The sequence below is a fragment of the Rhinopithecus bieti genome, unplaced genomic scaffold (genome assembly GCF_001698545.2).
Source record: "Rhinopithecus bieti isolate Rb0 unplaced genomic scaffold, ASM169854v2 scaffold_5246, whole genome shotgun sequence".
NCBI classification, from domain to species: domain Eukaryota; kingdom Metazoa; phylum Chordata; class Mammalia; order Primates; family Cercopithecidae; genus Rhinopithecus; species Rhinopithecus bieti.
The window spans coordinates 1389572-1415596 of record NW_016804704.1 but is presented as its reverse complement, the minus strand read 5'-3'; the positions used below and the strand labels follow the sequence as shown (position 1 = coordinate 1415596).

At 44.1% G+C, this 26025-nt stretch overlaps 1 protein-coding gene across 1 annotated transcript in view; it reads right to left on the bottom strand.

Annotated features, from left to right (window-relative positions):
* The window catches only part of LOC108528390 (transmembrane protein 132C), a gene marked incomplete at its 3' end in the record, with an annotated part of 406780 nt that overhangs the window by 247192 nt on the left and 133563 nt on the right, over window positions 1-26025 (bottom strand). Inside the window, exon 2 of the mRNA XM_017870197.1 lies at window positions 14369-15257. Coding sequence (XP_017725686.1) covers window positions 14369-15257 — 889 coding nt within the window. The remainder of the gene's footprint in view (window positions 1-14368; window positions 15258-26025) is intronic.

Below are 26025 nucleotides of genomic sequence, written 5' to 3'. Positions count from 1 at the left end.
TCATCTCAGGGTTTCTCCATCGCCGCACGTTGACTGGCATTTGGGATTAGAATATTCTTTGTGGGGTTAGGGAGGCTGTCTTGCACATTGTGGGATATCTAGCACTATCTCTAATCTCTGTTTACTAGACGCCAGTAGCACCTCCCTCCCCAATTTTGACAACCAAAAATGTCCCCAGACATTGCAGATATCTCTGGGGAAGTGAGGGTAAAACTCTTTCCCTGTTGAAAGACCTGGTTTACCTCAATGAAAGCAATGGCATCCCTCCTCCCAAAGAAGGTAGATGCTGCTACAGAGATGGCAGTTCATCAATTAGAATGCTTTCAGCTGCAATCCACAGCACTCAATCAAGCATAGTTGCAATAGACTCTGTGTAATGTCTAGAAAAATACATGTAATAATAAAAATAATGCAATGAAAATAGAATTAACATTAAGTGCTTAATATGTGCAAATATGTTAAAATTATCTTACTAAAGTCTCACAATAACCCTGAGCTGGTGTTACTGTTATCATCTCTATGTATAAACTGAGGCACAGAAAGATTAGGGAACCCACCCTGGTGGCACAGCTAGAAAACTGTACGTGCAGGATTTGGACTCAGTTGTCCATCTTTGAACTTACAGCCTTCCTCTATGCCATAGGTGTGGGCATCTGCTATTTCCTGCACGTGACACGAATCCTTCTCCATCCAGCACCTGCACACAATTTTCTCTTTTTCAAACCACTCTGTTTACACTTCTAGACAGCGTGTTTTTCATGGGATTAACCTTCCACTTCTGGCTCTAAGGGTAGCCTGGCAAATAGGTATGTTGAAAGCTGCTGGCCACAATAAATGGATGACAGGTGGGTGTATGACCCACACCAAGTGGAGGTAACTCAATCTGAGGACATTTATTGCACCTATTATAAAAAAGATGCCTAAACTCTGACCAGGGTCCGAGCTGGGAACCCTCGGGGTGACCACGTAGAGAACCAGCAGGAAGGAGAACAATGTAGGCGAATGGGAGTTGCACAATAAGTGAGGGAGACTGAGTCCCAGGAACACCATTCACGCCCTGATGCATTTGTACCTGAAACCCCCAAAAGTTTGAGTTATAGGGGAAAAAAAATCCTTTTTAAGTTTAAGTCAGTTAGAATAGCAACCAAAATAAGCTTGACAAATGCATTCTTCTTCTCTCAGGCCTTCGGTTTCCTCTTCTGTAGAACGGGTTGTTGAGAGGATTGCATAGCATATCGGGAACGCATGACCTGCCAAACCCCACACAAACAGGACTGTCTGGAAGCCCAATAGGATAGCCCAAGCAGCAGCCCCATGAGGAGCCAGCACTCTGGCTCTTGGGACTGACAGGTCCCATCCTGGCAGCACTGGGCAAGAACAGCTGAAAAGGCTGTGCACTCCTTTATTTTGTTCTAGCAAATTCTGCTTTTAAAGGTCCCTCTGGAAAATTCAACAGAAAGAAGGCTTCGTCGGGAAAGCATGGCCGCAGTGCCTGCAATATCAGAGCACACGACAACGGGCACTGGTATTTTAGAGGAACTTGAGAGATGGCCTCTGTCTCCTGCACATTGTACTGAGGAGTGTCTCCATTTGAGTGAGAGCCACAAGTCGGGGGTGAGGATGCTGGGCTTCTCCAGCTGAGTGCCTTAACAGGAAGGTGATGGAGGAAGAAACTCCTGGTGGATGTGCGTTCACCTAATGTAGCTGGGTGGAGTATCGAGAGCTTGGATCCCACCCTGGAGGAAAGTGGGGAAGGGGAATCAGGAGGATCCAGTCTTGGAGGAAGTGTCCTAGGCTGAGCCTGAGACCTACAGCCTGCCTCCTCCCTCCGTCTCAATCCCGTCTACACTGCGTCCTCCTCCTGTGTTCCTGGATGTCCCCACTTCCAGGCCACCACCTTTCCTAAAAATATATACATACCTTTGGAAGTAGAAACTGAAAGGACTAATAAACACACACAAAAAAAAAACACTCCACTTCTCTAGGAGCACAGGAAATAGGAGCTGACACAGCAAGGAGGTTCCAGGAAAGACTTTCAACAAGCATGATGCAATCAAAATAATCAAAATGCTCTTGAAATAAGGATGCTTTTTTTTTTCTTTCTATCCAAGATTTTAATTCAGTTAATTACTTTTGGAGTTTCAAGACATAAATGGTGCAGGTTTGCAATATTCAGGAACCCTGGAGCAATGACACGACCACAAACAAGTGCCAGCATACGGGACTCTAAAGATACCTTAGTACCCAGAACACTGGAGTACCCAGCGTGCTTTCTGAAATCATTACTTGCCACCTTATACTGCCTCTGCTCCCCACAAATTTTTAGCTAGAAAGGGACTACATGTCACAGGTCCACTAATTCATGTGCTAAATCTTTCACAACAGACAAAGCTGTGATTTGGAGAACTCGAAACTCAGACGACACTTAAATGGGCTAAAGAATGTGGAAGAAAGAAGGCAGAATTCGGGGTCAGAAGGGCTCTGGTTCCTTTCTGTTTTCGCAGAGCTCGAGTCAATTTTATGTTTAAATGTTTCCCACAACAGTAAAATCGCTCTCCAATGTTTCACGGGAGCTGGGCTGCCTGGCAACCCAGATGTGTTGTGGGGAGCTGCGGAGGGGGACAGGGGATGGAGCAGGAAACATTATTTCTTTACTTCTTCCCAAGCAGAAAGAAAATTGTTCCTTTTCTCTGTTCCAGAAGAATACATTTAAAATGACAAGCTGAAGAAAATAAAAACAAACCCTTCCTTTGGAGACATTCAACAGGGGAAATGAATTTCAGACAGACTGTGGGAAAATGAGTTTCCAGAGTTCTCTGAATTGGCTCCAAACTTGCAGTCAGTGCAAACTTGGTCGTGTTTTAGGGTCTCCTCTGCTAATGAGAAGGCTGGGAACAGTCAGCTTGCTCCTGAGGAATCCACTCGATCCTGCAGATTTATTATGCCCAGTAGGAAGGAAAGAGCCAACGATCATGCAGGGCAAGCCAGGTATCTGGACAGTGCCTTTGAGGGTTTCTCATATCCTCAGATATCAAATAGATACGAAAACACTTCGCTCCCTGAAATGAAGCTATAACGGCATACACCCAGGCTGTGCTCAGTAATTAGAAGAGTGGATTTGAGAGTGAGGTCTAGACTCCTCCGGCGGAGAGGAGTTTATTCTCCACGTGGCGAAGGTCCAGATTCCCGTTTGTAACTTTGCTTTTCCACCACAGGGAACATGGCCTGGTGCTGCCAAGGGGCATGTGGCAATTGAAAAGAACCAGGGAAAGACAGAGTGGCAGGCTCTGAAGCACGTCGGGCAGTCTGTCTTCTCGGCCATGGGTTCAATGCTGCTTTCCACCCACCCCCAAATTCACATCCAACTGGAACTTCAGAATGCAACCTGATTCGGGAAAAGGCCCTTTGCAGATGGAATTAGTTAAGGATCTCCAAATGAGAGCCTTCTGGATGAGGGTGGGTCTGAAATTCAAAGACGGGTGTCCTAGTAAGAGAAAGGACAAAGATACTGAGACACAGTGGAGAAACACAGAGAGAAAATTCACATGAAGACGGGGCAGACATTGGATAGATGTGGCCACAAGCCAAGGACCACCGAGGACAGCCAGCAGAGGCAAGGGAGGGTCTTCTCTAGAGCCTTCGGAGGGAGCATGGCCTTGACGGCACCCTGATTTCAGGCTTCTGACCTCAAGAAATGTGAGAGAACAAAGTTCTGTTGTTTCAAGCCACCAAGTTTGGGACAATTTGTTATGGCAGCTGCAGGAAACGGATGCATCCTTCTGCTTTGAGGCATGATTTAAACCGAGAGACACAGTCAAGTGCCCCAGACTGCACAGTGGTGGTTGAGAAGTGATTCTGCTGTCAGCTTCCATTTCCAATTTCTCTTTAGAGCCAGTAACTCTGGTTGAAATCAAGGAGACTTGTAATGTGGCTGCTCCCTTTAACAGGGCACACGTGTGAGTGCCATTCACTGTGGCCCCTCCCAGATGAGTGCCAAGGGACAGGGGACGGGGTGCACAAAAGGCTGGCCGCGGTGTGCAGGTGGGGAGTTTCCATCAGAACTGTGTCTGCATCATGGATCCAGTGTCTTCACTAGATGATGTGTTGATCTGGGTGGCCTGAGGGACCGGCTAATGGAGATTATAGTGAGGGGATGCTGAGGCCCTTTCCAATATCCTCTTACCACTACCTCTCCCTCTCCCCTCGGAGCTTCCCCACCTGCATGCCCAATGAAAAACCATCTGTAGGATACATTTTTGAAAATTGGCTCAATGTTTAACGTGTAGTTAGTTTAGAGGCAATGAAGAAAAGTCAAGGTCAATAGCCTTTTCTATGACACACATCATCTCTTGGGATATCATTCTGTCAAGTATACGATTCAGTATTTCGTATATTCACAAAGTTGCACAACCATCACCACTACCTAATTTCAATATGTTTTTATCACCCCAAAAAGAAACCCCAAACCCATTGGCAGTCGTTCCCCACATGCCATCTCCCGTTGTCCTGGGAACCACTAATCTACTTTCTGTCTCTATGGATTTACCTTTTCTAGGCATTATATATAAATGGATTCATGTAATATGTGACCTTTTGTGTCTGGCTTCTTTTTTTTTTTTTCACTTAGCATCATGTTTTTAAGGTTCATCCATATTGTAGCATGTATCAGTGGTTTATTCCTTTTATGGTCGAATAATATCTCATTGCATGCAAATATCACATTTTGCTCATTCATTCATCAGGTGATCTGTGCACACAGTGGTATATTATTCAGCTATCAAAAGGAAAGCTGCTGTGAACATTTATGTATTTTGTAGTTATGTATATTTCATGCACAAGTAGGAGACTCACTTCTGAGCAGCCATTAGCCCACCACACTGGGCTAATTTTTTGTATTTTTTGTATTTTTTTTTTTTTTAGTAGAGATGGGGTTTCACTGTGTTAGCCAGGATGGTCTCAATCTCCTGACCTCATGATCCGCCTGCCTCAGCCTCCCAACATGCTGGGATTACAGGTGTGAGTCACTGCGCCCGGTCCCAAAGTCCTTTTAAAGGAGCACCCATGATTGGTGTTTGTCTATTAGAACAGGCATGTTCCATGAATCCCACCCCAACCCTCCCGTGGAAATCTGTGACTCTGCTTTTTGCCTTGAGCTGGTTAGAAACTTAGGTTTAGTCTCCAAGGGATTAACCTCCCAAAGTCCTTTTGTTTGTTTTTTTTTTGGAAACGGAGTCTCACTCTGTTGTCGCCCAGGCTGGAGTGCAGTGATGCAATCTCAGCTCACTGCAAGCTCTGCCCCCTGGGTTCATGCCATTCCCTACCTCAGCCTCCCGAGTAGCTGGGACTGCAGGTGCCTGCCACCATGCTAGGCTAATTTTTTGTATTTTCTCTTTTTTCTTTTTTTTAGTAGAGATGGGGTTTCACTGTGTTAGCCAGGATGGTCTCAATCTCCTGACCTCATGATCCGCCTGCCTTGGCCTCCCAAAATGCTGGGATTAGAGGTGTGAGTCACTGCGCCCGGCCCCAAAGTCCTTTTAAAGGAGGTGAAACCCACTTTTATTTTTTTTTTAAGAGACAGGGTCTTGCTATGTTGCCCAGGCTGGACTTGAACTCCCAGGTTCACACAATCCTCCCACCTTGGCCTCCAGAGTAGCTGGGACTATAGGCAAAAGCCAGTCTTTCAACTCTACCTGAATTTCCTTGATATACATTGAGACTCTAGAAATGAATCCACCTACAAATCTCTCCTGTTTGGAAAAATAATACTTCTCTCAGTATTCTTGCATAAATCTTAGCACATTTCTTCAAAGGCTTTCTTCCCTGCGTCCACCCTTCATCCTTTTTGTTTACTGGAACATGGTGAGGGCATATGCGGCTGTTAAGCACACACAGCATGGTGTTGCCTTGGTTGGGGGAGATTCAGTGACTGATGAAATGACTGGGCTTCATCCACCAGTCAAAGCAGGACAGAACTAATGAACCAGGAGGTCCCATACACAGCTAGGAAAGAACATCACCTTCTGTGCAGAAGCTGAGAAGCAGCTCCTTGCTCTCTTACTTTCTGAGTGCACTCCTGCAAAGCAAGGGCTATTAAAGACTATATGCTTGGCATCTAGTCTCTCTTCTGTTCTGTCTTTACTCATGAGAGAGGACTACCTCCTTATTTCACAGTGTTTTACTTCAAAAATGAATCTCTTAGGATTTATATCCTGAAGGCTCCATTATCAGTCCTGACACACAAAAACCTACCCAGCAAAGGACAAAGAAGCCATGTAATTGCTGTTCTATTTTCAGTGATGTTTGAGGACCATCACAAGGCCCACATCCCACAGACCACCCAGATATCTATATTCTCTGCAAGTCAAGAGTGTAGGCTCGTGGTTGTCAACCAGTGTGATTTTATCCCCCAAAGAAGAGTTAGCAATGTCGGGAGACATTTTGGTTATCACAACTGGAGCAGAAGTGGAGGTGCTACTGGACTTTATCTATTGAGTAGAGTCCAGGGATGCTGCTCAATATTTTACAATGCACCAGACAGCCCAACACAAATTAGCTGGCCCCAAATCCTGATGACATTGAGGTTGAGAAGCCAGTCCCTAGGCTAAGCATCTCTCTTCACTGCGTTGAGACATGGCGATGTGTCTATTTACTGCACATAAATTCATGTTAGCAGCAGAGTATAATCTCCCAGTCAAGAGCGATGCTTTATGACTCTCTGAGCATCCCTAATGCAGGGTTCGGAATTGGTTACAAGTAGAGAACAAATCTCTTCCATGTCTATGAATCACGTTGTTCAATTAAGAGAGCTTATTTTAAATTGGAGAGGATGAATGATCACCGCCTCTGCTCTTTAGGTATCTATTTCATTGCTTACTGATAAGGCCAGACATTCATATCCCCCTACCCCCAAGTTCTTTGCTTTAATAACCTGCAGTGTCAAGACTGACCTACCTACTTACAACTGCAACTTGAGTCAAACTAACACTGATTTTTTTTTTTTTTTTTTTTTTTTTTTTTTTTTTTTTTTGAGACGGAGTCTCACTCTGTAGCCCATGCTGGAGTGCAGTGGCACGATCTCGGCTCACTGCAAGCTCCGCTCCCGTGTTCACTCTATTCTCCTGCCTCAGCCTCCCGAGTAGCTGGGACTACAGGCGCCCTCCACCATGCCTGGCTAATTTTTTTGTATTTTTAGTAGAGATGTGGTTTCACCGTGTTAGCCAGGATGGTCTCGAACTCCTGACCTTGTGATCCACCTGCCTCAGCCTCCCAAAGTGCTGGGATTACAGGCGTGAGCCACCACGCCTGGCCCCTAACACTGATTTTGACAGCACAGTGATTCTGTGAGCTCCGTCTAAGCTAGGCTTTGGGGAGGCAGTCATGTGGAAGTCGTCCCATCCTCAACATCCCCAGGGGCTCAGGAGCATGGAGGTACGCTGAGATGGCAGTGAGAATTTTCAGAACTGATGACCTCCACTGTCAATATATTTTGAACATCCTTGGAAAAGTAAATAATGCCTATGCTTTCTCTAAGGAATCCTGATCTTTATTTCAAGAAGGCTCAGTTAATTATGAAAGAAAACATCCATGAAACGGAATGTTTATGAAATAGGTTTGATATTAGGTATTTGGTTTTGCATTTATTCAATGAATGTTTACTGGGGCTTTATTTTGTGCCAAGTCATACACCAAGGGCTGGGGATACAGCAGTGAACAGAGAGATGGAAAAAGGGCTCACCCTCATGAATCAACACACTCATATTTGTAAAACCTATCTGCATATGTGGTTTTCATTTATGTTGGTAATTATTTTTTATTTCTTAAAATAGGCTTCCAAAATAACGTCATAGCTATAAGAAACAAAGGTTCCATCTTCCACACTTTGACTTTTGGGTCTCATGAACTAATTTGATTATAAAGCAAAGGTTGCCTATGAATTCACTTTGTGAAGTTGCAGACAAAATTCAGTCTGCTTGTTTTTGCTCATGGAAGACTGTCCTTTGTGAAAATGATCTTGCCAAGAAGGTTCATGCCAAGTTTATATGTATGTTATTAGTCCCATAAATATTTCCAAAAAGTCCAGGCCCTCTCAGTGAAGCCACTGTGCGAAGACCCATGGGAGAGAGAAAGTCTTTGGGTTTCTCAGTGAGGAGAGATTGTTCAAGGTCTCCCTGCATGTCCTCCATGAATTTCCCAATAGAAAAGAACAAGCACTGGACCTCAGTGATCCAAAATTCTGTGTCCTGGGTGGTTTTCTCCTGTGATCTAAGCAGCAGCCAAAGGTGGAGGCAGCTGGAGAGATCTGGATGATATGTACACCATGTGTTCTTTATGCACTCATTGGCTGATGGGCATTTAGGTTGATTCCATATCTCTGCAATTAGCTATGTGTACACAGAGGCATATAGAGTGCTAGAATGGATGTTGGAGACTCAGAAGGGGAGAGGGTGAGAGGCTGTTCAGGGATGAAAAGTTACCTATTGGGTACAACGTATGCCAGTTGGGTGACAGGGGCACTAAAATCCCAGATTTCACCACTGTGTACTTCATCCCTATAGCCCAAAACCACTTACACCCCCTAAAGCTACTGCAATGAAAAAAATACAGTATTGGTTCCCAAACTTCAGCAAGACTCATACCAACTTCACTATTATTCCCACATCTGTGTACATCCTCTTATATTATTTCCTTCTTGAATATTTTTTCCTTAAAACAATGATTCTAAGCATTAAAGTACATTTTAATTAAATTAAAATTATAGTACATTATCTAGGAAGGGAAAACCTGCCTCTCCCACAGGATTTCCATCACAGAATGGCAGCTCTGTCCTTCATCCCCAGTGTCCTGATGCTCTGCGTCTCCTTCACACAAGTGTGCCCACAAATCTCATCAGTCCTAGCTTTAAAATTAATCCAGAATCTGCACACTCATTTACACCTCTGCTGCTGTTATCCTGATCCAAGCCTCTGCCTTCTCTCACCTAGATTACTGCAATATATAAAAATAAGTTACATCGTGACATTCCTTATTCAAAACCTTCCAGTAGTCCCCATCTCACCTGGAATAAAAGTGTTTACAACGGCTCACAAAGTCCAAGGTGATGTGAATCCCAGCTCCCTTCACAGCTCACCTCCCCCAACCTCTCCTGTCTTCCATTCTGTTTCAGCCACATTTGTCTCCTTACTGTTCCTGACACAAACCAAGCAAGCATCCCCAGGACCTTTGCACATGTTTCCGTGCCAAGACCACACTTAATTCAAATGCCACTTTTTCAACAAAGCCTGCCTTGACTGTCCCCTTAAAGTGTATTCTCAGCACTTTCCATTCTTCCTCCCTTGTTCATTTTTTCCTAAGCCACTTACCACTATCTATTGTATTTACTTGGTTGTTGTTGTTATTATTATTATTGTTATTATTATTATTATTATTATTACTGAGACAGAGTGCCACTCTTGTCACCCAGGCTGGAGTTCACCGGCATGATCTTTGCTCACTGCAACCTCTGCCTCCCGGGTTCAAGCCATTCTCCTGCCTCAGCCTCCCAAGTAGCTGGGATTATCATCCTGCCCAGCTAATCTGGTGCCCACCATCCTGCCCAGCTAATTTTTTTGTATGTTTAGTAGAGACAGGGTTTCACCACATTGGCCAGGCTGGTCTTGAACTCCTGACCTCAGACAATCCACCCAGCTCAGCCTCCCAAAGGGCTGGGATTACAGGTGTGAGCTACTACACCCAACCCAATTTTGATTATTTTATCTTCCCCACTAGGAAATCAGCTTCACACAGGCAGGGAGTGTTGCCTATTTCATTCAGGGCTGTAGAACAATGCCTGACAAATGGGCAGGGGTCAGTACATATTAATTGAGTCAATACTTGCCAAGTGAATGAAAAGAAATATTGTATCCACAGTGAAAATGGAAAACCACTGTTTTGTTTGTTTAGTATTTGGGCTATCAAAAGAAAATAACTATAAACAATGAAAGCAGAACAAAGTTTTAAAATTCCAGCAAGAAAAGAAGAAGGCTTGGAAACAGTGACCTGTCTTTCTTTTACCAAAAAAAAAAAAAAAAAAAAAAAAAAAAAAAAAAAACAAGATAAGTAGGGGCTCTCAGGATGTTAGAAGTATGCTAGCAGAAAACAAGACTTTTCATTGTAACATTATAAGAACTGAATGACAACTGAACACAAAGCCTGTGTACACTCTGCAATTCCATGGCGCTTAGCGTCTAGCATTGTACATCTCTTGTACACAGCTGTGAGCCAACACACGGAAGTCCAGAGCCTTCCCACCCATCCTGGAGAGTGTGCCATTCATAAGGCTCATTTTATGCAGGATGGAATTCCAGGGACTCTGTCTTCACCAGCTGGCTTAAGGTTAAGCTCTCTGAGGGCCTCTCGGATGTTGTCTAGCTTAAGGCAGATGGTGCTCAAATACCTACGGGGTTCTTGGCAAATACCAGATTCAGAAAGAAGGGCGTGCAGTCTTGGAGGCTGTACTAACTACACTCCTCGGGTGTGTCACTTCTTGGCACACATGCACATTTTGATCATTTCTATCTTGCCTACTAGAACATAAGCTTCACTCGGGCAGGAAGTTTTGCCTGTTTTATTCACTGCTGTAGAACAACGCCTGGCAAATGGGCATGGTTGGATACTTGCACATTGCATTGATGATACAGAAACACACAACGTACCTAGAGGCCTGCAAAGATGGCATCTCTGCACAGGAAGGAAGTTCTCTGTATTCCCCCCCCTCCAAAAAAAAAAAGGAGAAGCAGACCGAGCTCATCTTTTCCTAATGGACACTGAGAGACTTGGGTAGGTGTTCAAGGAACTCATTCTTCCAACTGAACTTCCTTGCCTTTGAAAATGCCTTCAGTCACAGATAAGCTGGAAAGAGATAAGGTGTCCTAAAACCTACATTCTGACCCAAACATCCTCTGTGGTTTGGTTAATAATGTTATGCCAATGACCGTTTCCTGGCCTCAATATTGTATTATGACTATATGAGGTGTTACCACCAGTGGAAGCTGGGGGAGGGGTCTACGGAAGATCACTGTATTATTTTTGGAACTTCTTACAAATCTGTAATTATTTAAAACATAAAACCTTATTTTTTTAAAGAAAAACCTTCAATCATGTTGGGAAAACAGGGGAATTGGAGACGGGGGAGAGAAAGAGGGAGATTAAGGGAAGGAGAGAAACAGAGAGACTCCACCCTGAGCAAAATGCCATTTGACACACTGATGCCTGCTGATCATTTTGGCAACTCAAATTAAGCCAAGACTCTGAAATGTGTATGCCGTCCATAATGTCCCTTTTTAATTAGTGAAATTCCATCTTCAGAATAAGAACGGACCTCAAAGACGGGTCTTCAGATGGTTTGTTTGTTCCCTATTCTTTGAATTCCGACATGCCTGAGACACAAGGACTTGCATTTGCACATGTGTTTGGGGAAACTTTGCTGCTCAGACTTTCTCATGAGCAATTGCTTTTAGCCCTTAGGAAATTTGCTTCGAATTTAAAACCTGAGGTAAGGAAATACAACACGTGCCATATCTTGTTGAACAGGGAGTGAGGTGGACCTTCTCTCCCCAGGACTTTGATCTGATGGGAAAGATCAGAAGGGAGGGAATACAGCTGCTGCCCTTGACGGCACTAAGCAGTACCCTTTCATGTGACTAAGTCTTACCCCCAGAACCACGCCATTAGTAACCTCTGTGCTACAAACACTCCTGTCATTATACAAAGACACTGCTCTTTAAACAAAATCATAGGACAATGGGAATAATAGAATTTTGAGAATAAATTTAGTAGTTGTTTTACACAACACACAATGTCCACTTACTGCAAAGACAGAATTCAATGCTTATTGAAGGTTTGATGGGTGTTTGAAAACAGCCCTGTTAGTAATATTCAATGTTGACAGAGAAGTTTCAGTGCACCAGACACTGTTATGAGCACCTTGCAAATAAATATCAGCCCACTGAATCCTCACAACCCATGGAAGCAGGTACTAGAATTACATCTGCTTTAGAGAGGAGGAAACTGAGGCACACAGAGGTTAGTTAACTTGCCTATCATCACAAGTAAAAGGCTGTAAGTAAAAGAGATAGGATCAGAATTGAGGTCAGCTGGTTGGAAGACCTTTGTTCACCACCACCATGACTATCTTTGTGATGAAAAATTCAGAAAACAGATCCTCCTCTCTGAAGAGCCCCATCTAAGCATCCCTTCCAGGTGCAGCTGGAAGGCTGTGCACCTCAGACCTAGGGACCCAGTGGCTTGGCTTGCGCTCACCCTGGTAGACACCAGACCCTGCATTTCCCGAAGAGGAAAGTGAATGAAGTGCAAGGGGGAAGATGATGACTCTAAAATTTTACAGCTACTTAGCATGACATCAGTTCCCTGTCTTTCTGTCTCCAGCTTCCGAAGCCAGACATAGTTGCATCTATTTCACGATTGATCTGAAATTTAGGGGGCAAAGGGACTTACCAAAATTAAACTCAGAGCTCCCAGATCAGTATCTTTTTTTTTTCTTCTTCTTTGAGATGGAGTCTCGCTCTGCTGCCCAGGCTAAAGTGCGGTGGTGTGATCTTGGCTCACTGCAACCTCCACCTCCCAGGTTCAAGCGATTCTCCTGTCTCAGCCTCCTGAGTAGCTAGGATTACAGGTACACGCCATCATACCCAGCCAATTTTTTGTATTTTAGTAGAGACGGGGTTTCACCATGCTGTCCAGGCTGGTCTCAAACTCCCGAGCTTAGGCAATCCACCCGCCTCAGCCTCTCAAAGTGCTAGGATTACAGGCGTGAGCCACTGTGCCCGGCTGATCAGTATCTTTTTGAATCCAAGCCAAGGGGAAACAAACACAATATTCAGATCCTTTTATCTGAATATTGGCTTCCTGGCCCCTCAGTGACAAGGTCATGATACTTTCAATAAGCTCTGGATACAGTGACAGCGAGACCTGTCCCTTCCCAGCACGTCCCTCACTGACCACCAAGGTTCACAATGCCAGTGCCACGCGAATCCTTTGTACAATAAATCTCATAAAAAGACGTAGGATTTCATGACATTGCTGAAAGGGATGTCATAACAGTCCTCCAAGCATATCCAAAAAACACTGGCAAATGAAGATCTGCAAAATTAGTTCATTTAAAAATTGAAAGGCAAAACTACAAAGACGATGACAAGATGTATACTTCAGAAGACAATTCTTTAAATCTGAAGGACTAGGATGAGAAACTTATGGAAACCTCTGAACCTTTTTATAAATGAAAAAACAAAAACAAGCAAAACAAAAAAACTTCAAACTTCAAAAATAAGCATCCTTATAGTCATATTACAAAAGTTAAACAGAAACGAAACGTGGTGTGATACGCCATCATTCTAGCTTGCAAATCAAATATTTTTCCAAGCCATTCATTCAAAATGTGATTAAGGCTTTACTCTGACGAGAATTCTAACAAAGCATAGCTGCAATTACAACCTAACTCCTTAACCATAACAGGAAAAAAAACCTTATTTTTATCCAATTTATTTTTTAAACAAATTTCAAACAAATACTTTTTTCATTATTATGACAGTTTAGTCCACATTTTAAGAGGATTTGCTTTAAATGAATTTTACCCCAGTATTAATTATCCTCAGAAAACATGTGCTCCTGTACCAAATTTTAGAATCATTATACAGAGTGACAGAGCAGCCCTGTTAGAGCTTGGACGTTGCCCTCTGTTGAATCTGCAATGGTGACAGTAGGTGGATTATCCTGCTGCTTTGTTTATTTGTTTTACAAGATGGAATACCTTTGCTGAAGAGTTTTATGCGGGGCATGTTTGCTTAATTGTTGCTAAGCTATACTCACGCGCTAAGGCCTCCCAGACACTAACTGGCAACATTTAACATCACCTAATTAAAAAAAAAAAAAGGTGCTATGATTGGCTCTTTTCACATATATACCCAAAGTGAGATCTCATCACTCCTCTGCCTTTTCTTGGGCTTCTTGAACATGGGCTTTCAATCATGCAACTCAAATGATATCACATCAAAGGATCCACAGCAGAAAAAGAATCACGTCCCTCTCCAAGTGTGAGGGTAACTGAAGGTCTAGAGAGGCGGATTACTCTGTCTAGATCCTTTTGGATCTAACTTCCGCCCGCCCTTTGCCTCTTCTTCCCTCTATAACCCACGGTGGAAGGAGAGCTGTTGACAGCATGTGGGCAGGTGCATAATTTGCCTTCCCCTGTTAATGCTGAACAGTGCCTGAAGATAGTGAAAATCGATGCTTCCTGAGTATCTACCTGCCACGCATGGAACCCAATCTCACACCAGCCATGCCAAAGATGAGCAGGGCCAAGCATGGCACCTACCTCAAGATGAAGAAGTCCACGGAGGAATTGCTCGCGATGGTGACATAGGCCGTGACCACGTCTCCCTGCTTGACTGGCCTGGAAGGCAGCCAGATGACCACGTTACCATCCAAACGCAGCTCGCTGAGCTGGGCGCTGTCCTGGGCCCGGTAAAGGCCGACGGTGCCGATCCTCTGCAGGTGAGACGTGGTTTCCTCCAGCCCATCCTTTCCTGGACGGATGGCGTTGCCCTTCCTGAAGTCACCCCCGGCACAGTCCCCTCGCTCGCTTCCTGGGTGCACGGTGTAGTAGAGCTCCACGGGGGTCCCCTCCGGCTGGTCCACGAACTTCTTCCTCCCGGCACCCAACGTCGGGGCACTGAACCAGCTGGCCAGGAGCTCCAGCTCGGCCACACACAGCCCCAGGTCCCCCCTCAGCCGGCAGCTGCCCCGCACCTCTCTGGTCTCTCGGAAAGCGAAGACCCTCAGGCAGGGCAGCTTCTCCCCGGCGCTGCGGTCGTCCCAGTCTCTGCCCACGATGTGGAACAGAACCTGCACTCGGGGCCGGCTCAGGTAGACTTTGTCCCGCAGGATGTGGGCTTTGAGTTTCCAATCAAAACTAAACTTATTGGTTGGACCTAAAAAGTTTGAAGTCAACATCAAGTCCAGAGGCACAACCTTTTCCACAGAAAAGGGTCCATAGCTGGCATTGAGCACTGGGGGCTGCCTGGTTTTGTAGGTAAAGAAGGACTCGGCCCTGGACTGCAGGCTGGAGTTGCGCAGCAGGTCCTGGCTGGCTTCCTTGAGGAAGAAGGAGGTCTCTGCTCTGAGGATGTGGTAGCTCACAGGTAGGTAAGGTGGCAGTGAGGAGAATCGCTGTATGTTGTCTGTGACCCCGTGACCCTCTATCACTAAAAAGGGAAAAAGAAAAGAAAAGAAAAAATCAAAGACAGGATTATTAATGGGCCGCTCATCAGCTGTTAGGTCTGTAAGCCATTTAGAAATGAGGGATAGAAATTCTGTAGTCCACTTGGCTAGAATTTTTATATTCTTTCTGGAATAAGTCATTAAAACGATTCTACATGGTCCATGAATTATGCATATACTTATATTAGGTTGAAACATGAAAATGAGAATTCTGTAGAGTAAGATTCGTTGAATGGTGGCAATTTCATAGAGTTCAACTTAACAGAATGATGGTAAATTACCTATAGGAGTAAAGTGGGTATTTTATGAATAATTGGCATGAGTTTAAAATGTACTTAATGGCACTGGTACATAAATAGCAAAACAGGCCAATGAATAAAGTCCATAAATAAACCCAAGAACATATGGAAGTTTAGTCAGTGATAAAGGTAGCATCTTAAATCCAGAGGTAAACATAGGCTTTTTTTTCTTCTTTATATATTTTTTTTAATAGAGATGGGGTCTCACTATTTTGCCCAGTCTGGTCTTGAACTCCTGGGCTCATGCAATCTTCCAACCTCGGCCTCCTAAAGTGCTGGGATTACAGTCATGAGCCACTGCATCTGCTGCAAATGTTGACTTTTAAATCATTGATGCTAGGACAACTGTACAGCCATTAAGAGGAAAGTAGATCCACACCCCACACCATACATAAGACTGAACTTCAAATGGATCAGCAATATAAATCAAAGAAGTTATATCTTTCAAGCACTAAAGAAAACATGGATGAATTCCTCTGTAACCTGGGTATAGGAAGAGCTTCACAATTATGACTCAACATCTAAATGCAATTTAAAAATTTTGCCTATATAATTTTAAAAAATTGCATTACAAAAATACCATAAAGTAAAAAGGAAAATGACAAGCTGGGAGTAAATATCTGCAACACATGTATCACATTGAAAGGGCTAATGGCCCTAATATACAGATCTTGAAATTAGAGGAAAAAGATTTTTAAAAATTGAGAGAGAAGTGAGTAAAGGATATGAATAGATATTCACAAAAATATATTAAAATTGTTTATATAGAGATATATATATTCAAAACTATTGAGCATCACTCACAATTAGAGAAATACGAATGAAAACTACAAATACCACCTCTTACCTATAAGACTGACAAAAATGACCAAGTATAACACACACTGTTGGGAAGTCGACAAGCAATAGGCAGTCTTAGTGTATTGCTGCTGAGAATGAAAAGTGGTACGACCTTTCTGGAAGGGAACTTGGCATTACATTTGCATTTTTCTTTGACTCTTTCATCTTACTTCTAGGAATCTACTCTGAAGATACACCTCTGGCAATTAGAAAACACATACACACAAGATCATTTATTGCAAACCTTTTTTTTTTTTTTTTTTTTGAGATGGAGTCTCCCTCTGTCACCCAGGCTGGAGTGCAGTGGCACGATCTGGGCTCACTGCAAGCTCCGCCTCCTGGGATCACGCCATTCTCCTGCCTCAGCCTCCCAAGTAGCTGGGACTACAGGTGCCTGCCACCATGCCTGGCTAATTTTTTTTGTATTTTTAGTAGAGACATGGTTTCTCCGTGTTAGCCAGGAGGGTCTCGATCTCCTGACCTCGTGATCTGCCCGCCTGGGCCTCACAAAGTGCTAGGATTACAGGCGTGAGCCACCACGCTCAGCCTCAGAATTGGTTTTAAATGCAAAATATTTTGACACAACCTTCATACCTCTATGTAGAAAAATGGTTGAATAAACTACAGTAAATCCACACAGCGGAGTATCATGAGCTGCAATAAAAAAAAGGAATAAGATCTGTATGAAGCAATATGGAGTGCTTTCAAAAATATATTGCTAAGTTAAAGAGCATGGTGCAGAAGGCCATCTGACTATATTAACTTCTGTGTAAGAAAGAAGGGGAGTGTATTAGTCTGTTTTCACACTGCTAATAAAGACATACCCCAGACTGGGAAATTTGAAAAAGAAAGAGGTTTAATGGACTCACAGTTCCACATGGCTAGGAGGCCTCATAATCATGGAGGAAGGCAAAGGAAGAGCAAAGGCATGTCTTACATGGTGGCAGGCAAGAGAGCTTGTGCAGGGGAACTGCCATTTACAAAACCATCAGATCTTGTGAGACTTACTACCCCAAGAACAATATAGGGGAAACTACCTCCATGATTCAATTATCTCCACCTGGCTCTGCCCTTGAACCATGGGGATTATTACAATTCAAGGTGAGATTTGGGTGGGGACAGAGCCAAACCATACCAGGGAGATAAGAAAATGTCTATGTATTTGCTCATTCATGTAACACACATGAACACACAAGAAAAGAAATCAGAGTCTATAAGGTTTGTTATCAACAGGTGTTGGGTGGGAACCAGGCAGAAATAAAGGGGGTTGAGGATGGGGAGGAAAGATGAAGGGTGTATCTTTTTTGTGTAGTTCTGACCTTTGGAATCATGTTAATGTTTGACATATGATAATAATATCAACACGGTTAAGTAAAAACCCTGAATTGGTCACAAGTGGAAAGAAATGAACTTAATTACATTTCAAATGAATATCAAAACCACACTGAAGGAGGGCAAGGGAGAACTAATCCAAGTAATTTTGGACACATATTTGGTCTTTTTTTAATTCCTCATATGTCCCTTAGAGATTTTGCTGTTTATGTTTATTCATTTGTTGGAAAAAATAGTAACAAGATAAGCCATTTTTCTCATGTTACTCAGAAATAATGAGTTAATGCCCACCATATTATTATTCCTAAATTCATTAGATTCTTTGATAATCTTGACCCATTTGGGTGGAGAGTGACTTTTAGTCATTGATCACCAAAGACACTATCTTGTCATCATCGTCTTCTTTTTCAGCTGGGGAGAAAGTGTTTGTTATTAACTTTTCCAGGTAAAATGAGTTAGCAGAATGAATAAGCATGTCACCCTCTCCCCACTGGGTGGGAGCCCAGTTCCAAGGCTCAGATCCCTCTGGCCCCCTACTGAGATTCAGCACACTGAGTGGCAATACTGATTGGGGTGTGAACCACTTGGCTCTGGGTTCTGCATCTGTTCAGACCTGACATCGCAGACTGCTCACTCTGAGGCTCCACCTAGCCTGCAGATGAGTTTTGCTTGGCCCACAGTGTTTTTTAAAAAAATCTTTATAAAGTGAAACTCAATTTTTAAAAACTGGGGAGTCTCTGGGTTTCCAGCTTGTCTTTGAACATGGGAGGAACTTGCAACATTTGGGCTTTCTCCCCACATGGCGACGATGGGAGGAGGTGAGAGGTGACTTACAGCTTCAGTGTTGCTGTCATCCTACATGCAGCCCACTGTGCGCCATGGAGCTGCCTGCTTGTCCCTCAGGTGCTTTTGAGTTTGAGATTCCTGATTTACAAGATGTAGCTGGCTAAGTCGCTGAATATTGGGGGTTCACAGGCCCAGCCTCAAGGTAGGAAAGCACAGCATGTCACCCCTCGCTTCCAGGGTTTTTGTAACTGTACCTGACATCAACAGAAGGACCACCAGCAGCCTCCTTGCTGTTTGAATATTTTCTTTGCTAAGATCCCCCATGGGTTTTGGAAACCCAAGAAAGCCCATCTCCTTGTTTCTGTCTTTTAAAACCCCCAGAAAACCCAAACAAGACTGCATTCATATATTGACAGCGGAGATGGGAATTGCTGTCTCCTTCTTTCCAGCCTTCCCTCCTGTCCCTTCCTCTCAGTGCAGCCTGCGCAACACGCCAGCATATGGGGCAGCCTGGCTCTGCTGTCCTCTGGAAAGACCCTAATCCTTTTCCCGGCAGGGACACTGGCGAGCAGATCAAAGCTGCCTTTGGTGCTGCAGCCAAATGGACTTGGATTGTCAAGATGGCTTTTCAAAGAAATAACATTCTCTCCAGTTCTCAGCCCAGAGGCCTTGTTCTGGGGTCACCAGCAATAAGGGCACATTTGCCTCCCTCTCTTTAGGGATGGGTCGGCACTTCCATTTTAACCCCCTAATTTCAGAATCAGCTTAAAACATGCGCAAAAGGCCCTGCTGAGGTACGACATTCCAGAAAGAGCTCTGGCTCTCTGTCCTTAAACACGGACTATTTGGGCAACTTGTCATGGTTTGTAAAAACCAACAGACAAATTGCCACATCTGATGCTTTTATTTTGAGGTATTTATCCCAATCCAAAAAAATCCTCTTAAATCTTGAAGTGTAGGGACTTAGAGACTCATCTGTTTGGAGAAGGTTATGAGCCAAGGGCTCTGTGAAGGGGCGGGGCACAGGACTCCAGGCCCATCTGCAGCGGGGGCATTCGCCAACAGAAAGCATTTGTCAACAAGCTGTTTTGTCATTCTTCATTCTTCCTACACATAAAGATTCCTTTTCTCTCCTTTTCTTAATGGGAAAAAAGTCTAAAGGAAACCTATTTGCTTCTAAGCAAATGCTGAGTTTATTTTCTACAAAATACAGATGGAGTAGGCTTGTGGTCTTGCCTCCTCTCTTAAGGTTCTTCCATTCTTTGAACAAGTCACTGTTTATCCTTCAGATGAAGAAAAATGAGAAGGGATGAAGTGAAGTGAAGCCTAGCTCATCCCTTCCTGTTGAGCCTCATTCTGAATTCTTCCAGCTCACGGGGGATTTGACTTGAGTCAAGAAGTTACAGACACCATAAAGAAAGGGGCAAGGCCTTGTACAGTGGCTAAGGGAGCTTCAATTTCCATAAAGAGGAGACAGAGACAGAGAGAGAGAGATTGAGACTGGTTGATCTAGGTATGTAGCATAATAATAATAACAACGGAAGAGTAATTATAAAATGGCACCCCATCTCCTGTATCTACATACTTATCTACAACCTTTGCATGAGACTTTGCAGTTCTCCCATCAAGAGGTGGAGTCAATTTCCCCACTCTTTGAATCTGGGCTGCCTTGTGATTTGCTTTGGCCAAGAGAATATGGAAGAAATGACAGCGTGCCTCTTCTGGGCCCAGGTCTCAGCGGGCCTTGTACATTTCCACTCTGCCTCTTTTGGACGCCTCATAGTAGGAAGAACAAGCCTGGGCCAGCCTGGAGAAAAGACCACATGGAGAGGAGCAGTGTGATCCCAGCTGAGGCCATCCTGCATCAGGCAGCCCATGCCCAGCCCCAAACAAGTGAGCAAGTTCAGCCAAGATCAGAAGCCCTGAGACTCAGGAGGCCTTGTACATGATTAAGTCTCCACATTTCAGGGTGTTTCATCATGAGACGATCCCTGATGGAGCAGCCAGCAGTCATCAAGAATTGACCCTATGTATTAGTCCACTTTCATACTGCTATGAAGAAACACCCAAGACTGGGTAATTTATAAAAGAAAAAGAGGTTTAATGGACTCACAGTTCCACAAGACTGGGGAGGCCTCACAATCATGGTGGAAGGTGAAGGAGAAGGAAAGGCACATCTTACATGGCAGCAGGCAAGAGAGTGTGTGCAGGGGAACGGCCCTTTATAAAACCATTAGATCCCATGAGACTTATTCACTAACATGAGAACAGCATAAAAACCTACCCTGATGATTCAATTACCTCCCACCAGGTTCCTCCCACGACATGGGGGGATTACGGGAGATATAATTCGAGATGAGATTTGGGTGGGAACATGGCCAGACCATATCACCATGGTCTAGGTGTGTTTTTAAGTGCTTTACATGTGGAATCTCAATTAGTTCTTTACAACCATCTCATGGGGTAAGTATCATGATGACCACTTCTTATAGAAGAGGAAACTGAGGAATAGGGAAGGTAAATAATGTTGCCCCAGATCTCCTGGTTGTAAGTGACATAGCTTAAACTCATGCCTGGCTGTCTGGTTCCAGAGGTTCTGGTCCACTTGGCAACAGAGCTCACCTTGCTCTACTCCCTGCCTCCCACGTGCATGAGGATTCACTGAGATGATGCCTACAAAGTGTTTAGCAAGTCTCTGACTCATAATAAGGGTGCAAGCAGTGTTATAGCTTAATTATATCTTAGTACGTCCTTGTTCCAGAGTTTTAAACTTATTATCGAAGTTTAAATACATCTTGCTCCTTCATATCTCTAGGGTCTCACACATGGCCACTCCTTCTGCCTAATTAATTTCCATTCAGTTTCCAGATCCACCTCACCTCTTCTATTAATAGGAAGCCTCGCTGACTTCCACACGAGGTCCAGTGTCCCTCCCAAAATACCATGCACCTCTCTTTTACATCTTTTCACACAGCTGTAATTTTATATTTGCTTATGTGCATGTTTGGTTAATGACCATCTTCCCTAACAGACTGGAAGCTCCATGGGAAAAAAGGATAGTGTGTTTATCCAGCAGCGTGCCCTCCTGTCTTGAATACCATGTGACTCAGTGACGACTCATTCAACACTTGAGAAATGCATGAAGTTTGACCAACAGCCCAAACATGAAGCAAGCCAGACGGGGGAAGAAGCCACTTCACAAAACACAGCAGTAAGGTGTACAATAAGGGAAAATGTAGACACCATTTGTTGGAAGGCAGAACTTCTCATGTGTGGTAGGAAGAATTGCAGCCAATGTCCATGGACATTCTGGCATCCAGTACCGGGAGATGGCGACTCTGCAGCCATTCAGTGTCAGTGCATCAGAGGTGCTGAGGCAACTTTCCCTTCATGTAAGTACCTTCTTTGCCTCACATTTGCCTACTTTTAGAGCACATGGTCACCCAGAAGTAAACTAACAATTGTTGCAGCAGACAAGAACAATTATTCCTTTCCCCAATAAAATAATGCACTAGCACCTGTCCATGGGGCTGCTGAGAATTTATTAAGAACTTCTTGAGTACATACATGCCCAAGACTGCCTGGTGCAGCTCTCTGTACACAGAGTTTTCAATGAGGGTGGTGTTTCCTAAACTTCACACCTCCCTCACTCTCATGACATGAACCAGATAATGTATGCACTGTTAATCAGTCCAGGAGCTTACTGATAATTGATAACTTTATAAATTAGAATTGAAAATAATGTACTAGTATCAATGAATAATTTTGTTTAAATAATCTTACTGTAAATAAAAAACCAAGATCATATCCTCTAATTGCTGCCTGTCTATAGCTCTGAGCCATAGTTTGCCATTTCTTTGTTAAGCAGGGAGATTATCAAGTGTTGGGTGCCGAAGAGGCAGTGGCTACAAAATGAGATTTTCTCTTAGATAGATTCAGAATAATTCAAACAATTAAGCAGGAAATTCCCACTTCTCATATGGTTGAACGGGTGATTTCTGCACCATGTGCAGGTATCTCCAACAGCCAACCACAGAGATGCTCATGTGAAGGGCTCCCCGACAAAGCTGTGCAAGGTCCATCTGCACTGTCACAGGCTGCAGCACTGTGTATGCCCCCTAAACTCACCTCTTATCTTGGGAAGCCCAGAGGTAGCAGATTAAGGAATCAGAGGTGGTTGCCAGCCTTTGCTGTGTGTTTTCTCCTGGAAACGTTATCTCCTGACAGCAAGGAAACAATTCCAGGGCTGCCACAGTATTGTGAGTTCTGACCAATGTCTTTCCTCTTACTCCAGTTCGTCTGCTTGCACCAACATCTCCCAGAAAGATAGGATAATTGAGTCATTTTCATTGACCTGAAACAATACCCCTGGAAAAGTCCAATGCTGGTTTCCTATGGCCACGGGAGAGAGGCTGGGGAGTAGTTGACAGCTGCACCTGCCTATCTGGCCTCCAAGCGGACAGCACATTCCTTGCTGTCTCTCTTCCTGTTTACCCATTTTCTTTATCTGTACTTGCCTGTCAGTGTTGGGGATATTGTGTCCTCCATCAGTTGTTCATCAGAGAACTCTACCACAAAGCTGCTGCCAGAAATTGAATTTTGAGATTCTGAGATAGTGGACAAAGGAGACGGCCACGTCACTCAGCGCCCAGACAGGATAACACTGGGAGAATGAGCCTTTCCACTAACATGATGCATTGCCTTCATCACAACGCTCACTTTCAGACGTGTTGACCAGGGATGGGTTCTTTAGAGCTGATGTTCTCTGGGCTGGGACATAAAGGATGGGTAGGACCTGAGGAGGTTGAATGAAATATGGCAAGGCCACATCACTCAGTGCCCAGACAGGATAACAGTGGGAAAACGAGCCTTTCCACGAACATGATGCACTGCCTTCATCACAATGAAGTGCCCTCATCACCACTTTCAGACGTGTTGACCAGGGATGGATTCTTTAGAGCTGATGTTCTCTAGGCTGGGACATAAAGGAAGGGTAGGACCTGCAGAGGTTGAATGGAAAACGGCAAGAATTCTAGGATGAAGAACAACATAACCAAAAGATTGCGGAGGGAAAGCTCAGGATCCCAGCATGTGAGGACTGGGAAGTCCATCCAGGCAGATGGGATGAAGCCAGGGGTTACTCTAAATGGGGCAGGCAGTGGATGCCCACAAATGTACCTTGGTAAAAATACTAGGTCCTGCTTCCCTCTTGAATTGGATAAAAATAAAAATTACATCCCCTGAAATAATCGACAGGCACAAGTGGAATTGATTTAGGGTGTACAAAGGACTTTCCAGAACAGGGGTTGCTCAGGAAAGGGTGATTTTCTTGAGAAACACTTGGTGACATTTGCAGACATGTTTTGGTTGTCACAACTGGGAGGGGGTTGTTATTGACATCTAGTTGGTAGGAGCCAGGGTTGGTTCTAAACATCTTACAATGCACAAGGCAGTGCCCCCGCCACACGTAATTATGCAGCCTGCAATCTCAATAGCACTGAGGTTGACAAACCCTGATCTAACTTGATCCCCATAGGAAGCCTGAGGCAGTTTGTCAGATATTACATACCTAGGAAGAAACAGGGGAAGGACTTTCATCAAAGCCTTCTCCAGCCTAGAAAGAAGAAATGTATCACAGTGGTTAGGAGTTCATGGAGTGACATGAAGTTCAACCACGAATCCTTGTCCCACAACTTCTTAGAGGAGGATTTTTGTTTTTGTTTTTGTTTCTTGGCAAATACCTTAAACTCTTGAGCCTCAGAATCCTCATGTCAATGGTGGGAATCACATAAGACCATCTCACTTAAAGCAATACACTAAGCACTCAGCATGCTTAACAATTAGGAGTTGCTGTTGCTATTATCATTATCATGACCATTATTTCAAATATGTTCATCAGTTACAGCAGCAAGCTTTAAAAACTACAGAAATGGTGGGGGAAGGGTGATATCCATGTGTGAAAAAAAAATTGGGTGATGTCTATGTGAGAAAGAAAAATCTGAAATTAAGGGAAACGGCTCTTTTCAGGACTTCGGAGATGTCTGCTGCATCAGACACCTCCGGTTTACTCACATGATATCAGACACCTGCAAAACAGGACTTGCCTTTCTCCATACGCCTCAAGGACAGCCCTGATGGGATTTTCCTTCCAAGTCACTGCAGCTTACTTGAAACACAAGCCAATCTGAATATTTTTTCCTCTCTCCATTGGTGATTTATTAACATTCCCCAGACACAGAATGTCTCTCTCTGCTAAATATGGCTCATTGTTTCTTTTTTATTGAAACAAAAGGCACCTTGATAAATGGATTATTTGATTTCAATGCCTCTTCTGAACAAACCCCGAATATCCTTTGCTGAAATTACATAGCGCGGTTTGCAATTTCATAACCGTCAAACTCTCCTTTAAAAGAGCAGGTACTTATATTCCCCTCCGAGCCCCTGGGGGGATATTTCCCCCCTTTTCCCTGGGAGAGCTCCATAATCACTTTCAGAGGCGACTCAGTCAGACTCCTAGAAGTACAGCAAAGGAGCTGTGCCTTCCAAAGACAAATGCTCTAAAATCTTCAGAATCTTGAACTTCATCAGCACGAGAAGGGTGCCTTGGGTAGGCACAGAGGGAAATCTTTACCAGGCGAAGTGATAAATCTAACACGGGCTGCTTTAACTCCACGGTGTCAGTGTTTCTGCAAGTGAAGCTCAGCCAGCGGCTTGGCTGGTGGCCATGTGGCCGATTCCTCCACACCCTCCGCCTGCCCTCCCCTGCTGACCACCCACAACGTGGCTTGGAACCCAGGTCCATCCGCAGGTGGGTTCTGATTGGCTCAGGCTGGGGCTCTCCCAGGACAGGTGCTCCTCTAAGGGACGGTGTGTCAGCTTCCTATGCTGCTGGAACGAATTACCACAAACTTAGCTGCCTAAAACAACACAAATTTTTTTTTCTTTTTATATAGTTCTGGAGGTCAGAAGTCTAAAATCAAAGTGTCACTAGGGAAACAACACACACTGGGGCCTAACGGAGGGTGGAGGGTGGAAGGAGGGAGAGGATCAGGAAAAATAGCTAAATGGATACTGGGCTTAATATCTGGGTGATGAAATAATCTGTACAACAAAATATTCAAACCCAAATGACTCATGGTTACCTACGTAACAAACCTGCACATCCTGCACATATACCCCTGAACTTAAAATAAAAGCTAAAACAACAACAGCAACAACAACAACAACAACAACAACACCTCGAAGTGTCAGTGGGGTTGTGTTCCTTCTGGAAGCTTCAGGAAAGAATCTGTTTCCTTTCCCATTTTCTGGAGGTCACCTGCATTCCTCAGCTTGGAGTCTCTCTTCTAAGCCAGCACCTCGGCAGCTTCTCTCACCCCTGACTTCCTGCCTCCCTCTACAGGGACCCCTGTGATGACATCGGGGCCACCTGGATGATGCAGGATAATCCCCCCATCTCAAGAGCCCTACCTTAATCACATCTGCAAAGTTTCTT